The sequence below is a fragment of the Carassius auratus genome, chromosome 23 (assembly GCF_003368295.1).
Source record: "Carassius auratus strain Wakin chromosome 23, ASM336829v1, whole genome shotgun sequence".
Lineage (NCBI taxonomy): Eukaryota > Metazoa > Chordata > Actinopteri > Cypriniformes > Cyprinidae > Carassius > Carassius auratus.
Genome location: NC_039265.1, coordinates 10,734,381 through 10,750,070, shown reverse-complemented (window position 1 = coordinate 10,750,070; position 15,690 = coordinate 10,734,381). Strand labels below are relative to the sequence as shown.

General features: G+C 34.5%; 1 protein-coding gene across 2 annotated transcripts in view; it reads right to left on the bottom strand.

Annotated features, from left to right (window-relative positions):
• Positions 1-3,142: 3,142 nt before the first annotated feature.
• The window catches only part of LOC113041276 (proto-oncogene tyrosine-protein kinase Src-like), a 53,455-nt gene continuing 40,907 nt past the window's right edge, over positions 3,143-15,690 (bottom strand). For both annotated transcript variants that reach the window (XM_026199716.1, XM_026199717.1), the window contains 8 exons: positions 15,004-15,107; positions 10,249-10,398; positions 9,111-9,266; positions 8,797-8,976; positions 8,575-8,651; positions 7,143-7,296; positions 6,865-6,996; positions 3,143-6,141 (listed from right to left, as the gene is read on the bottom strand). In XM_026199716.1, coding sequence (XP_026055501.1) covers positions 5,933-6,141; positions 6,865-6,996; positions 7,143-7,296; positions 8,575-8,651; positions 8,797-8,976; positions 9,111-9,266; positions 10,249-10,398; positions 15,004-15,107 — 1,162 coding nt within the window. In that variant the 3' untranslated portion in view covers positions 3,143-5,932. The remainder of the gene's footprint in view (positions 6,142-6,864; positions 6,997-7,142; positions 7,297-8,574; positions 8,652-8,796; positions 8,977-9,110; positions 9,267-10,248; positions 10,399-15,003; positions 15,108-15,690) is intronic.

Genomic DNA, 15,690 nt, shown 5'->3' with positions numbered 1-15,690 from the left:
AAACATGAATGTTTTAATGCGACTGAATAAAAATAAACGATCCACTCGAAAGTCTCTGCTCATGACAGGACCTGGGTCAGTAAACTGCGTCTAGGGCCGATGACGTCACTTCCATGGAGGCATGTTGTAGACGCCACCGTCCATTGACTCCGCCCCCACGTCAAAACAGTGCCACAAAGAGAGACGTGCAGAAAAGTGAAACGCAAAGGAAGAATGGTATGGCAAGCTCATACTAGACTGACACGCAAAATAAAAGCAGCGTTGCAAATAAATTAATAGATATGACCATGGAAAATATGTATTGCAAAATCATCGTTTTCGCGTTGTTTCATTTGTTTAGCAATTCTTAATTTTTGTTTGCAAAAAGCAAATGTATTTTCCTCAATACTTTAAATAAAAAAAATTTAAATTTGTTTTTTGTTTTTATTGTTTTTGTATATTTTAAACAAGGTAAATCTTTCTGATTTATTAAAATAAAAAGTCACATATATGGATTTTTCTGGGCTAAGCCCCGGATCTCCACTCACCCTAGAACCACCCCTGCCTGACTTTATGGTTTAATAATGAAGAAAAAAAGAGCGCTATAGAATGAAAAGGAGCCCACTCCAAATAATGATTTGGAGAAAGAATGGAAAAGAATCGAAAACAACAGTGAGGAATCGATTCCAAAAATTGTGGAATCGAACAGCCCTATCTGCTCCGAAGTTCCGATCTGAATCAAATGATTCACAAACCTGCTTTAAAGTTCCGATCAGGGGTGCGTTTCATAAAAGCAACTATGGTCGCAAGTTCCGTTGCTACCAACAGAGTTTAATGGAATTAACGACCATATTAGCTAACATGGTTTTGGGAGCAATGATTCACTAACCTGCACAGATCTGAATCGAATGATTCTCGAACCCACTCCGAAGTAAATTAAATCCGTGCTCCGACGTCCCGATCTGAATAATGATTCGCGAACCATATTTCAGATCGGGAGGATATCATGAATCTTTCAATTCGCAAAATTATTGCCAAACCAGCTCCAAATTCCGATATGAATCAGAAGATTTGCAATCCTGCTCAGAATTCCCGTTCAATCAAATAATTCGCGATATGCATTCCGAAGTCCTAAATAATTCACAATATGTGCTATGTAGTCCCGATGAATCAAATGATTCGCGATACGCTATCCGATTCAAGCGCTTCGAAATGGTGAATAATTTAGAGCTGAAACAACAAATCGATTTAATCGATTAAAATCGATTATTAAATTAGTTGTCAACTAATTTAGTCATCGATTAGTTGCTAAATAACTTTTATTTGCCGTTAGCGGCTCATATAGCGTGCATATTTTAAATCTGCGGTGACCAAAGAGTGGCAGTAATGAGCCACCGGAGGTTTTACTCAGCCAGTACAGCAGGAGAAGTGGCGAATAGCCAATAGTTGGCCTCGTTTTATGTCACGTGCTTCCCGAACAGGGTCTCTGCAGCATTCAGTGGGATGTGGGGGTACTTTACTTTGAGCCTTCAAAAAAGAAGAGTAACCTGTAAGCTCTGCACTACTGAACTGTTTAAGGGGCCGTTCACACATCGCATCTTTTTTATGCATTATGCGTGCTCATAATGGAAGCGACCATATCGAGTTTAAAACATTTCAACTTTTCAGAATGCCACAAGCGCAGCGCGGGTCATGTGACAAGAACTAACCAATCAGCTTCATCCTTTCCCGTAACAACGTTGAAAGCTCAGCCAAGATGAAGGAACAGCTGATCATAGTTGTATAAGTATTGCCATTTTGAAATAAATTTAGTAGCAGAGCTACTGCAAGCGATTTTTAGAGCTGCAAATCCATTTATCCTTCGCTGAAATTTCTGCGTCTTCATGGAGAGAGCACGTCATGGTTGCTTAGCGGCGCGATATGTGAACTAAGACTTTTATTTGTGCAGATTCTCCAGTAAAATGTTGTTTGCAAATGTTTAGTCGTAAAAGCTGATAACATTTCTTTTTAACAGTTAACATTTAAAGCTTTACAAACATGTTCTGTGATCAGTTTGTCGTTTACCAGTTCATAATTCAGTCGTGCAGCCTAATTATGACTGAATGAGAGAGGTAAATGGTTAAAGATATTTGAAATGCACTTTTTTTCTAACTATTCACTGCTCTTTTTCACACAGCAGGTTTTTTGTGTGTGTCTTATTCCTTCTGATGGATTTTACTTTAAATTGTGAGTTCCATTCAGGTTTCATGCCATTATCACTTTTTTCGAAGGATTGTTTACAATTTCACAGCACAAGCTATAAAGCTGTTTCCCAGTAAATAATAAAATGCAATGTACTGCAATTTTATTCGGTTTTATCCTTATTCTTCGTAAAAATATGTTCTGAAAGATTCCTTAAGCTTTTTTCGGGATGTTTAACTACTTTAGGAGCCCTAAGGACTGCCATGATGAAAACATTATTTGAAATCTCCTTGTGAAATTTGCTAGAGTATGGGTCAGAGTTTTGATTGCAGAAGAGTTCAACAAATGATTACTAACACATAATAAAACAACTCCAGGTATATTTTTGATGAGGATATGACAATGCAAAATGGTTAAAATCTCTTAAAAATCTATGCTGAATGATAAAGACCCTTTATTAATAATTTACTTGGGGAAAATTTTGAAAAAACTAAAATATAAGTACATAAACTGATTAAACGTAAGAATAATCGACAGATTAATCGATTATCAAAATAATCGTTAATTGCAGCCCTAGAATAATTTTACAATGCAATTGTGATTTGGAGTTTCGAAAAGCTCCATTTCACCTATCACTGTACTTAAAAAAATAAAATAAAATAAATAAATACCACTGAAATGATCAGCTTATTGTTGCCAATAACGCTTCATCCAGAGAAAAAGTCCATCTCCCATTTCCTCTCACATCAAAAGACACAGTCATATTTTTTGCTTCAAAGGATTGAATTGAAGGACTGGAGTGTTGTGTGGATTATTGTGATGTTTTTATCAGCTGTTGGACTCTCATTCTGACGGCACCCATTCACATCCATTGGTGTGCACGTGATGTAATGCTACATTTCTCCAAATCAGATGAAGAAACAAACTCTTCTACACTTTGGATGACCGGAAAAATAAAACTCTCCTGTGCTTAAACCCAAGCTTTAGAAACATAGTTTATTGCACTAAAAAAAAGATAACACCATGTCATAATTTTTTTAAAGTACAAAACTCATTTCAGTATTATTTCATATTTTGAAACCAGTCACTGCAGAACTGTACAGTGGGAGCAAGTACCTGGAATCTGATTGTGAGCAACTGCAGTTAAAATACAAACACGCAACTCATAGAAAACAACTGCATAGTTTGAATACATTAGATGGGGATGCACTAATATTGTTTTACTTGTCATCATTTTATTTTCCAGTTCTACAGCACGAACCAAGACCACTCCATCGTCAAATATCCTCTGTAAGTCGTATTACAATCAGAGCAATGCATACAGTGCAGTTTACTTTGCAGTAACTACCTGTCAAAATCAACAGCAGATTTATTGCAAGTTAAAAAGTAATAATAAAACACAATACTTTAGTGCCAAAGTCACACCTAACGAAATGATTCATAAAGGTGAGCTTCTTACTGTAAATAAAAAATAAAGAAAGTGATTTGAATCTGTGAATTCTTCCTGTTTTGTGATTGGCTGCTTCTCTATGCATTCATTTGCAGTAGGAAAACTGGTTTTGCAGAATACAACTATTTTGCAGTCAGCTTCGCGCAGGATCCAATGTCTACCCATAGCCTTGATCTTACGGGGAGAAACAAGCAAAGCTCTGCTTAACATAAACTGAGGCAATATGAATAAATATGAAAATAATATTTACATACGAAAGTATTTACAGAATATGGACCGGCGTTACACATCTACCAGCTAAAGTACCGCGATTACAGCTGCATGCCATTCTAAAGAACTCGTCGGGACATTTCCAAACCCTTACCATCATCATATCAGCACAAACATCCCTACAACTCAAATTGATTTCATTCTACATTGTCTCAGCAGTGATTATATTATTTATTTGGGTATCTCAAACCATCACTAACCCCTCACAGACAAGGTTCATGGCTTTCTGTGAATCTTATTGGAAAGTAGCAGCGATGGGACTGAGGTCGTTACCCACAATTATATATAACAATGGCTATTTTGCATATAACATATTGGCAACTTTGACGGCACGTGTCAGAATTTGTCTCAAAAAAGCCGAAAAGATAAAACATTTTAAATTTAAGCATTTAACAAGCTTTGAGGAGTCAGTTCAAACATCTCTTGAACAATATTCATAGGTGATAAAGGCAATAGTTCCCCGACACTACAGAAGCAGATGTTCTTCCTTAGTGCTTTTGTCTTGTTTTCCAGTGCAAATGTTCCCAAATCAACTTTAGAAGCAAAATACTTACGATAAAATGTGTTCTTTTCTGAAAAAAAAATAGATCAAAGTTAAGCGAGTTCATGCTTAAAGTGAGAAAAAATATCGGACAATTGAGTAAGAAAATACCTAATCTTAATGGTTGCCAGATATCTTTTTTGTTTTAAACATAAAATCATTTAATTTCAGAAAACAACTCTCCTATATAATTTTGCTCGATTTATGAACGTTTGTAATAGGAAAACAAGAAAAAAATACTAAAAGGGGTAAACTTTTTTTTTTCCAGTGTACAAATGTAAATGATGTCATAATTCACCACCCTCGTGTTATTCCAAACATTAACGCTGTTATCGTTTTCATGGGATACAAAAAGAGATATTTAGAGGACGTTTTTCTCATGCAATAAATGTAAAAGTACTTTATATGGAAAAGAGCAGCATGAACATTCACCTAAACATCTCAGTTTGTGTTTTACATGACGTGAGGGTTAGAAAATGACAAATGTTTCATTTCAGTGAACTATTCCTTTAAATTCTAATTACAAATCCTGCTCATCCTCTTTGTTACAAAAACAACATTAATAAAAATACATTTTATACATAATAAAACAGTACAAAATTCATTTTTTTTCCTTTGTATCGCCACACAAAGTTAGACTATACAGTCATATCTGCTTTAAACAAAAACAATGCTTTATATCAGTAGTTGTGTTGAATACTAGAAGAGTAGAATGACTGTATCAAATGAAACCACATTCTGAACGACTCTCTATTTGAGTCCATATCAAAAGGATTTCAGAATTCAGAAGCGACTTCCAATCATGTGACCAAGTGTTCAACCAATCAGCTTCTTATTCCAGTCTATCCAGGTTATTACAAAGGAAACAAATAAGCATAATAGGACAAAAAAAGCTAATTTCTACCATTAAAAGGCATAAAATACTATGTTCAGATACAGCCTCTGGATATCTATTGGAAGACATTAACGGGAACGGGTCGCAGGGTTCACGGCGAACACCAGAGCTGATGGAGCTGACACTTTGGGGGTCCGTGGGGGGATGGGAGAGGAAAGAAGAGAGGGATTGTGGGAGGGGAGATGAATGACAGATCTGGAGCATCTGCCAAAAGGGTTTAGGAGAGAAGGGGTGGTACATCGAGGTCAAGAAAACAGCTAGGGATCAATCCGCAGAGCTTCAGGAAAAAATCCTCGCAACAATTATCAGCAGAAACGACGACGGCTGAAGATGCAATTTGTTATTGAATTTCTTTGCAGAAAAGATGCATCTTGTCTTGCTGTTTGCAGCTCATCTGCGATGAAAGCGGAGAAACATGCGATTATATTATAGATGCTATAACTCTGAAACCATGTGAAAACCCAGTAAGTTGCTTTAAATGAGCTGGTTTAGCTGGATGCGGCGTTGTCGCCTGTGTGGATCAGTATTGTTTGGGTTATGCCACAAACATCCCGCGTTCCCGGTCCGGGAAATGATATCATTTTCGCTTTTCTCACACTTGACTGGATCTGCATCTCTAGAGGTTCTCGCCCGGCTGGTACTGTGGTTCAGTGGAGGTGAAGTAGTCTTCCAGGAAGCTCTGGAGGTATTCGAAGGTGGGCCGCTCCTCGGGCTCCTTGCGCCAGCAGGTCAGCATCAGCTCGTGCAGGGATTCGGGGCACTCGGCGGGACAGGGCATCCTGTAGCCACGCTCCACCTGGTCCAGCACCTCCCGGTTCACCATACCTGAGCGGAGGACACACGTCAAACAGGGTGGATGTGGGTCAGGTGTCAGACTGTGGTGCAGGCACATTTTAACCAGCCAGAGGATGTGGTTGTCAGCAGGGAGGAACAACCAGAAATGCTGTCATGTGCTCTTTGCGGACAGATCTCTTTAAAATTTCATTTAACATGATAATATTATAAACTATGGTGACATAAACACACCCTATGTTTAATATTTTATATAAGTATATATATAATATGATTATTATTATTTTTTACAAATTATTACTTTATGAACTTTGTCAAAAAACAATCCTCAAAAAAACTTTTTTTAAATAAATTTATTTTTTTGAAAGAACAATAATAACAATAATATACCATTCTTTAAACAAATGTAATACATGAATTAATTATTATCATTGTTAATAATGCACACACACATAAATATATACACATATAAATATTATTATTGCTTAATTTATTAATTTATTTTATTACATTTTGGGTGACATCATGCTTAATAATTTATAGAATAATTTAAATGATAAATATAAAAATGTTTTTTTTAAATCATTTTTATTATTATTATTATTATTTTCTTTATTTATTTTGAACCCTGCACTGGACTTAATGTGAAAATAAATAAAGCAGGTGAATATATATAATTTATAATACTTTTATTTATTTTTTTAAGGTGAGCGGATGACTTTCTTTGATTCATATTTGTCTGTAGAGCAGTAGTACCTGGATAAGGCACCCTGCCTTTGGTTGCCAGCTCCGTCAGTAAGACCCCAAACGACCACACGTCAGATTTAATGGTGAAGCGGCCGTAAAGTGCCGCCTCTGGCGCAGTCCACTTGATGGGAAACTTGGCTCCTGTTGTAATAATGATTTAAGAGAGGCCTGTCATCATAATTAAACTGATTCAATTAAGGTTGAAGTGCAGAAAAAGCAACGCCATGAAGTCGGCCTCAGGAAACAACTGAAGATGTGAAGAACATGGAGAAGGTGCTCCTGCTCACCCTGTCTGGCCGTGTACTCGTTGTCCTCTATGAGTCGAGCGAGGCCGAAGTCAGCCACTTTACACACCAGGTTATCACCCACCAGGATGTTGGCAGCTCTGAGGTCTCTGTGCACATAATTCATTCTTTCCACGTACGCCATTCCAGAGGCGATCTGAGGACAACACATAAATTATAACGCCACCCTCCAGAGTATCCACCGAGTAGAAATAGATTCATATACACGATGAAGACAATGACATGTAAAAACCGCCACCACAATGCTGTTTTTAGTGATGCTTTTAGTGAGTTCCTCCTTCAGTACAGGGTTATATAGTTCTTTTTTATTTTATTTACTCAGTGAGTGTTTAAATTAATAACATTTACATTTAACAATTTGGCAGACACTTTTATCCAAAGTGACTTATAACACCTTCAAGACAATGACCTTGGCATTGGTGCTGTGCTGTACTGTTTGAGCCACAGGAACTACATTTTGTTTATCTATTTTTTTTATGTATTTATTTATTTATTGCAAATTTACAGTTGCTGTCCACATGTTTCAGAGCAGCCTAGGGTCATTGCTATTGTTATGTAGTGTAATTTTCATGTTTAATTACAGTGGGTTATAAGAGTCTGTACCGTCCCAGCTCACATCCCACTGAAGATAAAAGGGGATATATATATATATATATTATATGTATATATACATATAAATATGTATATATAAATAATACACACACACACATAATATAATATAATATAATATAATATAATATAATATAATATAATATAATATAATATAATATAATATAATATAATATAATATAATATAATATAATATAATATAATATAATATAATATAATATAATAATACTTACCAGCAGGACGCATTCAATTAAGGCTGTTGTTTTAAACTTTCAATTCATCAAAGAATTCTGATTTTATATATATATATATATATATATATATATATATATATATATATATATATATATATATATATATATATAAAACAAATATTAAGTAGCACATCTGTTTTCAGTATTTAAAATATTCAGAATTGTTGCTTGAGCAGCAAATCAGCATATTGATTAATTCATTAATGATTTCTGAAGAATCATGTGACACTGAAGACTGGAGTCATGATGCAGAAAATTCAGCTTTGATCACAGGAATAAATGATATATTATAATATATTAAAATGGAAAACAGTTATTTTAAATAACAATATTATTTCTGCTTTTTATAGCATTATTTTATCAAATAAATGCAGCCTTGGTGAGCATAAGACGTCTTTCAAAACATTCAAAAAATTTGACTGCACCCAAACTTTTAATCAGTAATGTACATTTTCTGTACATTTTTTTCCATTTATATTACTTTTTATGTAATTATCAAAACTATTATTTTTCTTTGCGATTTCATTATTAGATCTCCTATCATAATGTACCTGAGAGGCCATATCCACAAGCTGAGGCAACCGCAGCATTTTCCCCATGTCACCCTTCAGGAAATCCAGCAGACTTCCTGTGAGAGCAGAAATCACAGCGTCTCATCTCCATTCACACTTTTACTGGAACACCTCTAGATGCTCTATTTACACATCTTCCAGCGAGTTCTCACTTCTTAGACATCTTTAGCCCAATATAGTTCACTGGATCTCTGTACTGACCTTGTCCCATGTACTCAGTGACGATGTAAATGGGCTCCTCGGAGACGACTGCGTAAAGCTGCACCAGCTTCTCGTGCCTGAGTTTCTTCATCACCTGCGCTTCCTGCAGGAAGGCCTCAGGAGACATAGTGCCAGTCTTCAGAGTCTTGATGGCCACGCGTGTCGTGCCGTTCCAAGTGCCTGGTGGGAAAAAGACACTGTGAAAACATTGCTTGCATCATCACACAGCTGTGGTATTTTGCACTGCTGAACTTCTTATTTAACTCACAAAACTTTGGTTTTCAAAGGAAGGAAGTTGAAAGAAGAAGTCTTACCCATCCAGACCTCTCCGAAGCAACCCTGGCCCAGTTTGACGTCCAGTCTCAGAGAGTCCCGTGGGATCTCCCAGGCGTCCCGTGCCAGGCCCTGAGTCTGAGGCTTCAGCACGGGACACACGTCAGTCAGACAGTGACACAGGCCGTCTGCGTGCTCTGTAGAAAAGAGCATGTTTATTATTTTTTATAACTGTTAAAAAGTTTGAATTGTTACTGCAATAATATATATATTCTTATTTCTTTTTCTTTTTATTTTTATTTTACTTTTTTTTTTAATGGTAGTTCTGGCTCATCTTGATTATATATTAAATGCACAAAGATGCTTTTGTTGCAGAATTAAAATTAAAAATGGCAATTTAACTAAATTAAAAAGTTAATATATCAAATTATTGGTTTATTAAAAATAATAAATAAATATAACATATTATTTTAAATAATGATACAATTATTTTAACGTTTTAAGTATACCTTAATAAATGAAGATTAATATTTCATGTATTATTAAATAATTTAAAATTAATAATTAAATAAAACAGAACAAGATAGTAAAATACTTATACAATTTACTATATAATACCTTAGAAATTATTCTAACTTAAATAAATGTAATTAACCACATTAAAAAATTGAATAAATGCATAAATATTATTATTTTCAATAATAAAAAATATATAATTAATTGTTAATTATAACAATAAAACAATAACATACCTTAAATATTTTATAATTATTGTTGTATCATTATGTGTAAATAATAATAATAATAATAATACAAATTTACGTAACCTACAAAATTATTATAATTATTGACAATAAGTAATAATATATTAACACAAGTAATAAGAATACTCATAACTTAACTTAATCCACAAATAACTGAATTGTGGTCAACAATATGAATTTATTTATTATGTAATCTTTCTCTTAGCAGATTTTGAGGACCTATTGAAGCTATGTTTAGGGCAGCATGAGAACTAAAGGATGAGTAATTATGGAATTGCTTTATGCAATTATTTTTTTTATAGATTCTTATTTTGCTTCTTATAACTCGAGTTCCCACTTCCAGAAATAGCCGTCTGTATCACTTCCCTTCGCAGACATTCAGAAAGGAGCAGGTGTCTGTGAGAAAGCGACTCACGGCGGTAGTGGTTGACCAGCTGCTGTAAAACACTGAACTGTGTGCGCGACGTGATGTAAAATCCCCCGCTGTCCAGCTTCCTGATCTTGTAATGTTTGACATTTAGACCCTTGACGTTGTCATAATCCAGAACGGAAAGACAGTAGGCACCTAAAAAACACAGAGAACACACTTAAGAGGTGAACTTATAGTTAGATGAGTATGATAGGTGCCAGATTCTAAACTTTTGTAGTATTTTATTTTTCCTTGAAGTTGACTAATCCGAGCAAAAACATCAATTTGGTGCATTTGTTTCTTTTGCAGTTTCTGCTCCCCATTGACTTCCATAGTATTTTTTTCCCCCCATACAGTTGAAGTCAATGGCTACCGTCAACTGTTTGGTTTCTTGCACATTCTTCAAATTATCTTCTGTGTTCAGACAAATGGAGGATGAGTAAATGTGACAGAATTTTCCTTTCTCTGGTGAACTGTCCCTTTAGGAGGACGACAGAAAGTATGTAGTAGATTGTGTGTAACAGGCCTTTCAGGAACATTTTGATCACGTTGATGATTCTGGAGCCTGTTTCATGAAGCAAGTTTACCAAATAAGTCAGGCTTATTTCAGTCAGTCTTAATTATTTTGAACCGTAACAGCAGACGATAAGTCAGACTAAATGTGACCCTGGACTACAAAACCAGTCGAAATGGAGATGTATACAACACTAAAAGCTGAATAAATAAGCTTTCCATTGATGTATGGTTTATTAGGATCGGACAATATTTGGCCGAGATACAACTATTTGAAAACCTGGAATCTGAATACTAAATCTAAATACTGAGAAAATCGCCTTTGAAGTTGTCCAAATGAATTGTTAGCAATGCATATTACTAATCAAAAATTAAGTTTTGATATATTTACGGTAGTAAATTTACAAAATATCATCATGGAAAATTAAATTTTACTTTATATCCTAATGATTTTTGGCATGAAAGAAAAATCGATCATTTTGACCCATACAATGTATTTTTGGCTATTGCTACAAATATACCCCAGAGACTTAAGGCTGGTTTTGTGCTCCAGGGTCATATTTGGACTTATTTGGTAAACTTGCTTTCTGAAACAGGTCTTCATAGGGTTAATAAACACTGTGTGAAATGCTCTGTAGAGGGCGCTGTGGGCATCACACACATTGATTCACTCTGTCTGTCACTTGCTCCCTCGTCATCTTCAGTCTCTCTGGCTGATCGTATGAGCTGTGTGTTATGGCTCAGAGTTATATGCTTGACCTACTTCTCGCGCTTCATCCCTGCAAGCACTTCTCTGACCTTATGCAGCCATATGCTCTTTACATATCATCTCAGATGACCGTTGTTTGTGTACACGGCCATATATGGAGCGTGGATCTTTACAGTGTTTAGAGAGAGGAAGGCTGCAGGGAGGAGATGAGGAATGATAAACTGACAGCAGAAAAGGGGAATTCAACTGAACGTGCACTTTGTTCTGATCTGAAGTCCTGAAATGAAACTTCCTCAATGTAGACAAATGCATGAGCAATTTCCTGCACACTGGTGTTGGTTATTTGTCATCACTGTCTTTATTAATACATTTCTTTCTTGTGCAACTGTTACAGTAGCGGCTGTGGTCTCTGAATTTAAATGGCTGAGCAGCAACAGCACTAGAATTTGTGATTTGAGAGATGTTTTTTGCATTCCCCGGGATGTTGAACTCTTGAATCTGATGTCATGAGAGCCAAACTCTACTGGAAAGAATGGAGTTTCATTCCCTACGTTTCATTCTGACACAATTTTCCATTCTTCACTACAGATTGGCCTTTGAATCAACACTGTGACACCAGACAAAGGGTAATTATAAAATATCAATTCACAAAACTGTGGTAAACAGAATTAAAAATTGAAAATGACAATTCATCTAAATTAAAATGTTAAAATATATGTATTACTATTATCATTATAATAATTATTAATAATTAACTAATAAATACTATAAATTCTAAATAAGATATTTGCTATAGTATAGGGCTGTGAATCTTTGGGTAGGTAGCGATTCGATTCGATTCACGAATCATGATTCATAGGTTTTCAATTAAATTAAAGAACTATTTTTTCAAATTTAGAATAAATCAATTCGATTCGATTCGATTATAACGATTCAATTCTGCATTCTTTAAGTGCATTCACGGGATTATTTAAATGCTTCCCCTAAATGTTTTAAATGCTTAGTCAGGGGGCAATTTACACAGCAGCCTTTATGTTTAGAGAACCAAAGGTAAAAAAAAAAAAAACTAAAAACCTTTTGTCCATTTTTAGATGCTAGTTTAATGATGCTATGGCTTCACATGGCGTAAAAATGTATGTAAGCCAAGATTTTAAAAAAGAGCTTTAAGAGTATTACGTATAAGCTAACATCTTGTCACACCAGTGGCATAGCTATCATTACAGAAGTGACAGAAATGTAAAATACAAACATTTTATGTATGTAGCCTTTGTATTATCATAATTTATATAATTTTATTTATTTATTTTTTTACAAGGGATTCTCTTCTTTTTTTATTACTTTTAATTTGCTGTAAGAAATGAAATACACTGCTCGACAATAATCAATCAATTGTATTTGCCGATATTTTTTTTCGAATGGCACTTTTATGATTGTTTTATATAGTACATTTAATTAGCAATTATATCAATTTTCTGCACAGAAAAAGGTAGAAAATATACTTTACAGTTTATGTACTGTAATTAATGATGTCAATTAGCACTGCATCATTCAGAAATGTTATTTATTGTGGTTTTCATCAGTACATTCTGCTTTTATTTAGTTAAGCTGATGACTTCTCTTTCAGTGTGAAAACTTCTTTTTCTAATTTTCACATAATAAAATGCTATAGAAGTTATTTAACTTTTCCTCTCCATCAGCGAATTATGATTCTGAGAGAAAACGCGCCAGATGTCTGTTTGCTAAAGCTACAAACGCTACTTTCATGCATCTGATCATCAGAAAACCTCGCTCTTATTTCATGGTCATTGTTAATGCTGTGGTTATTTTAAGTTTCCTTCGTATTTTCGGCTCATCAGCATTGTTAAAACACATTTATCATTCAATGGAACTGTGGATATGATTTAGACACTTACATTTCTGCTCTGTCCATGCAATAAATAACGCAGCTTTCGACTGCTCAGGCAACGCTGTCGGTAAGAGAGCCACTGACAAACTACAGTAAGGTAAAGCTACTTCACCTTTAGAGATCACACATCGGCTTCGTCAGAGACAAAAGGAACGCGAGCGCAATCCTGTTACAGTTTTGGGCGGTAATAGTGAAGCGTGTGAATGAGAGATAAGAGGCACGATTCACGAACACTCTTCAAGCTCTCCATTAATTCGTGCTTGTAGTAATTTAATGTGTATACATTTTGAAAGCATTGAATCGCCATAGAAATCGTGATTCATTTGATTCTTAGTGTTTTAAATCAATTACTGTCCGAGATCAGCGATTCACGTTTCAAAAATCATGTTTCAAGATCGATGCATATGAATCGTCAGGGTTTGTAATCGATGCATCGAGAAAACGAGTGAATCGTTTCACCCCTACTATAGTAGTAGTAATAATACAATTCTTTTTTATATTTAATAATAAATAAAATAAAACATTTTATTGTGATTTTGTGGTATTAGATGGATTCATATAATTAATGTACTCTGTAGGCCATATATATTTTGGGGTTTGCTTTGCTCCTTTTGGTATTGTATGTGGATACAATTCTTATTACTGTTTATTAATTAATTAATAATAAAAAGCTTAGAATATTTTTGTGAGGAGTGGGGCGGGGCCGAGAGCCGTGGGAACGGAGGGAGCTCCACTCACCGGTCTCGAGTCCCACGGAGGAGATGGAAGGATATAAAAGAGGAGCGATGACAGTGAAAGACGAGACAGGACCAGGCCTGGGCTTTATTTTGTGTTTGGTTTTTATTTGTGCGCGACAGTCGTCCGCGAGGGGCTGTCGCGCTGTTTTGTGTTTATTTTATTATTAAAGCTTAATTTGAATGTCTGCTGGTTCCCGCCTCCTTCTTCCCGTGATTATGAAGTTGTACTCCGTTACAATTTTATTGTGCTTTTATGGTGTATTTATATATTTAATATACTGTGTATGAAATATCTTTTTTGCTCCATGTTTTATGTGGATATAATTGTAATAATTATTTTTATGTTAACAATACATTTAATTAAATATATAATTGTGCCTCTAAATTAATTTTTATATTTAAAGTACTGTGTATGCCTTTTATTTGTGTTTTTTTTTTGCTTTGCTCCTTTTATATTTATGTAGATATAATTTTAATAATTATTTTTATTTTAATATTAAATAAATAAAATAAAATATTTGTTTGTGCCTTTGGATGGATTTATATATTTGATACAATGTGCATGCCATATATATTTATGTTTTTGCTATGCTCCTTTTTTTTTTTTTTTTTGGTTTGTAATTTTAATAATTGTCTATTTCTGTACATTTTCGTTTTAGGAAGACTTGTAAAACTGTCCAAGGACTACAGATGAAAAATAATCTTTAGGTCAAATCTGGTGCACTTACAGAAACATTTATGTATTATGTATTTATGTATTATTGCATTGTCCCTGTACACAAATTAGTAAAAAAATGTAAAAATAATAATATTAATAAATAAAACCTAACTTATAAATAGATCAAATAAATACAAAAAAGAAGTGTTCAGAGTTTGTACTGTTCACATCCAATCACCTTTGGTTGTCTCACTCTCTCTGACCAGGAAAGTTCCTCTCCGGTTTTCCAGACTCAAGAGGAGCCGCTCAGAGTCCCTGCGTGTGATTTTTCCAAAGTACCATCTGGAGAGAGATGAGAGCGAGTGTGTATTTAGAGTCAGTAATCACAGCATCAGAAACACACAGTTGAGCAGAAATACAGTGTATACTGCCATCCCATTGTGCAAGCATGTACACCACCATTCAAGTCTAGTGTCTGTAAGAATATACTCACAGAGGATGCATTCATTTATTATTTTGAAATTATTACAATTTAAAATAACTTTTTTTTTAATGTTAAAATCAAATTTTACAATTAAATCAATAATAAAATTTAGTTTATTCCTGTGATGCAAGGCTGAATTACTCCAGTCTTCATTGTTACATGATCTTCAGAAATAAGTTCAATATGATGATAACAAACATTTCTTGTTATTATCAACGTTGAAAGCATCTGTGAAGCTTCATATTTTTGTACAAACTGTTAAATATGTTTTTTTCAGGATTTTCTGATAAACAGAAATCTTTTGTAACATTCTAAATCTCTATACGATCACCTTTGATCAAATAAAGAATTAATTTATTTTTAAAATAACTTACTAACCCCAAACTTTTAACCTATTATGAAATTGAGCTTGCATAACTAATAACGTTTGCTTTAACTTGC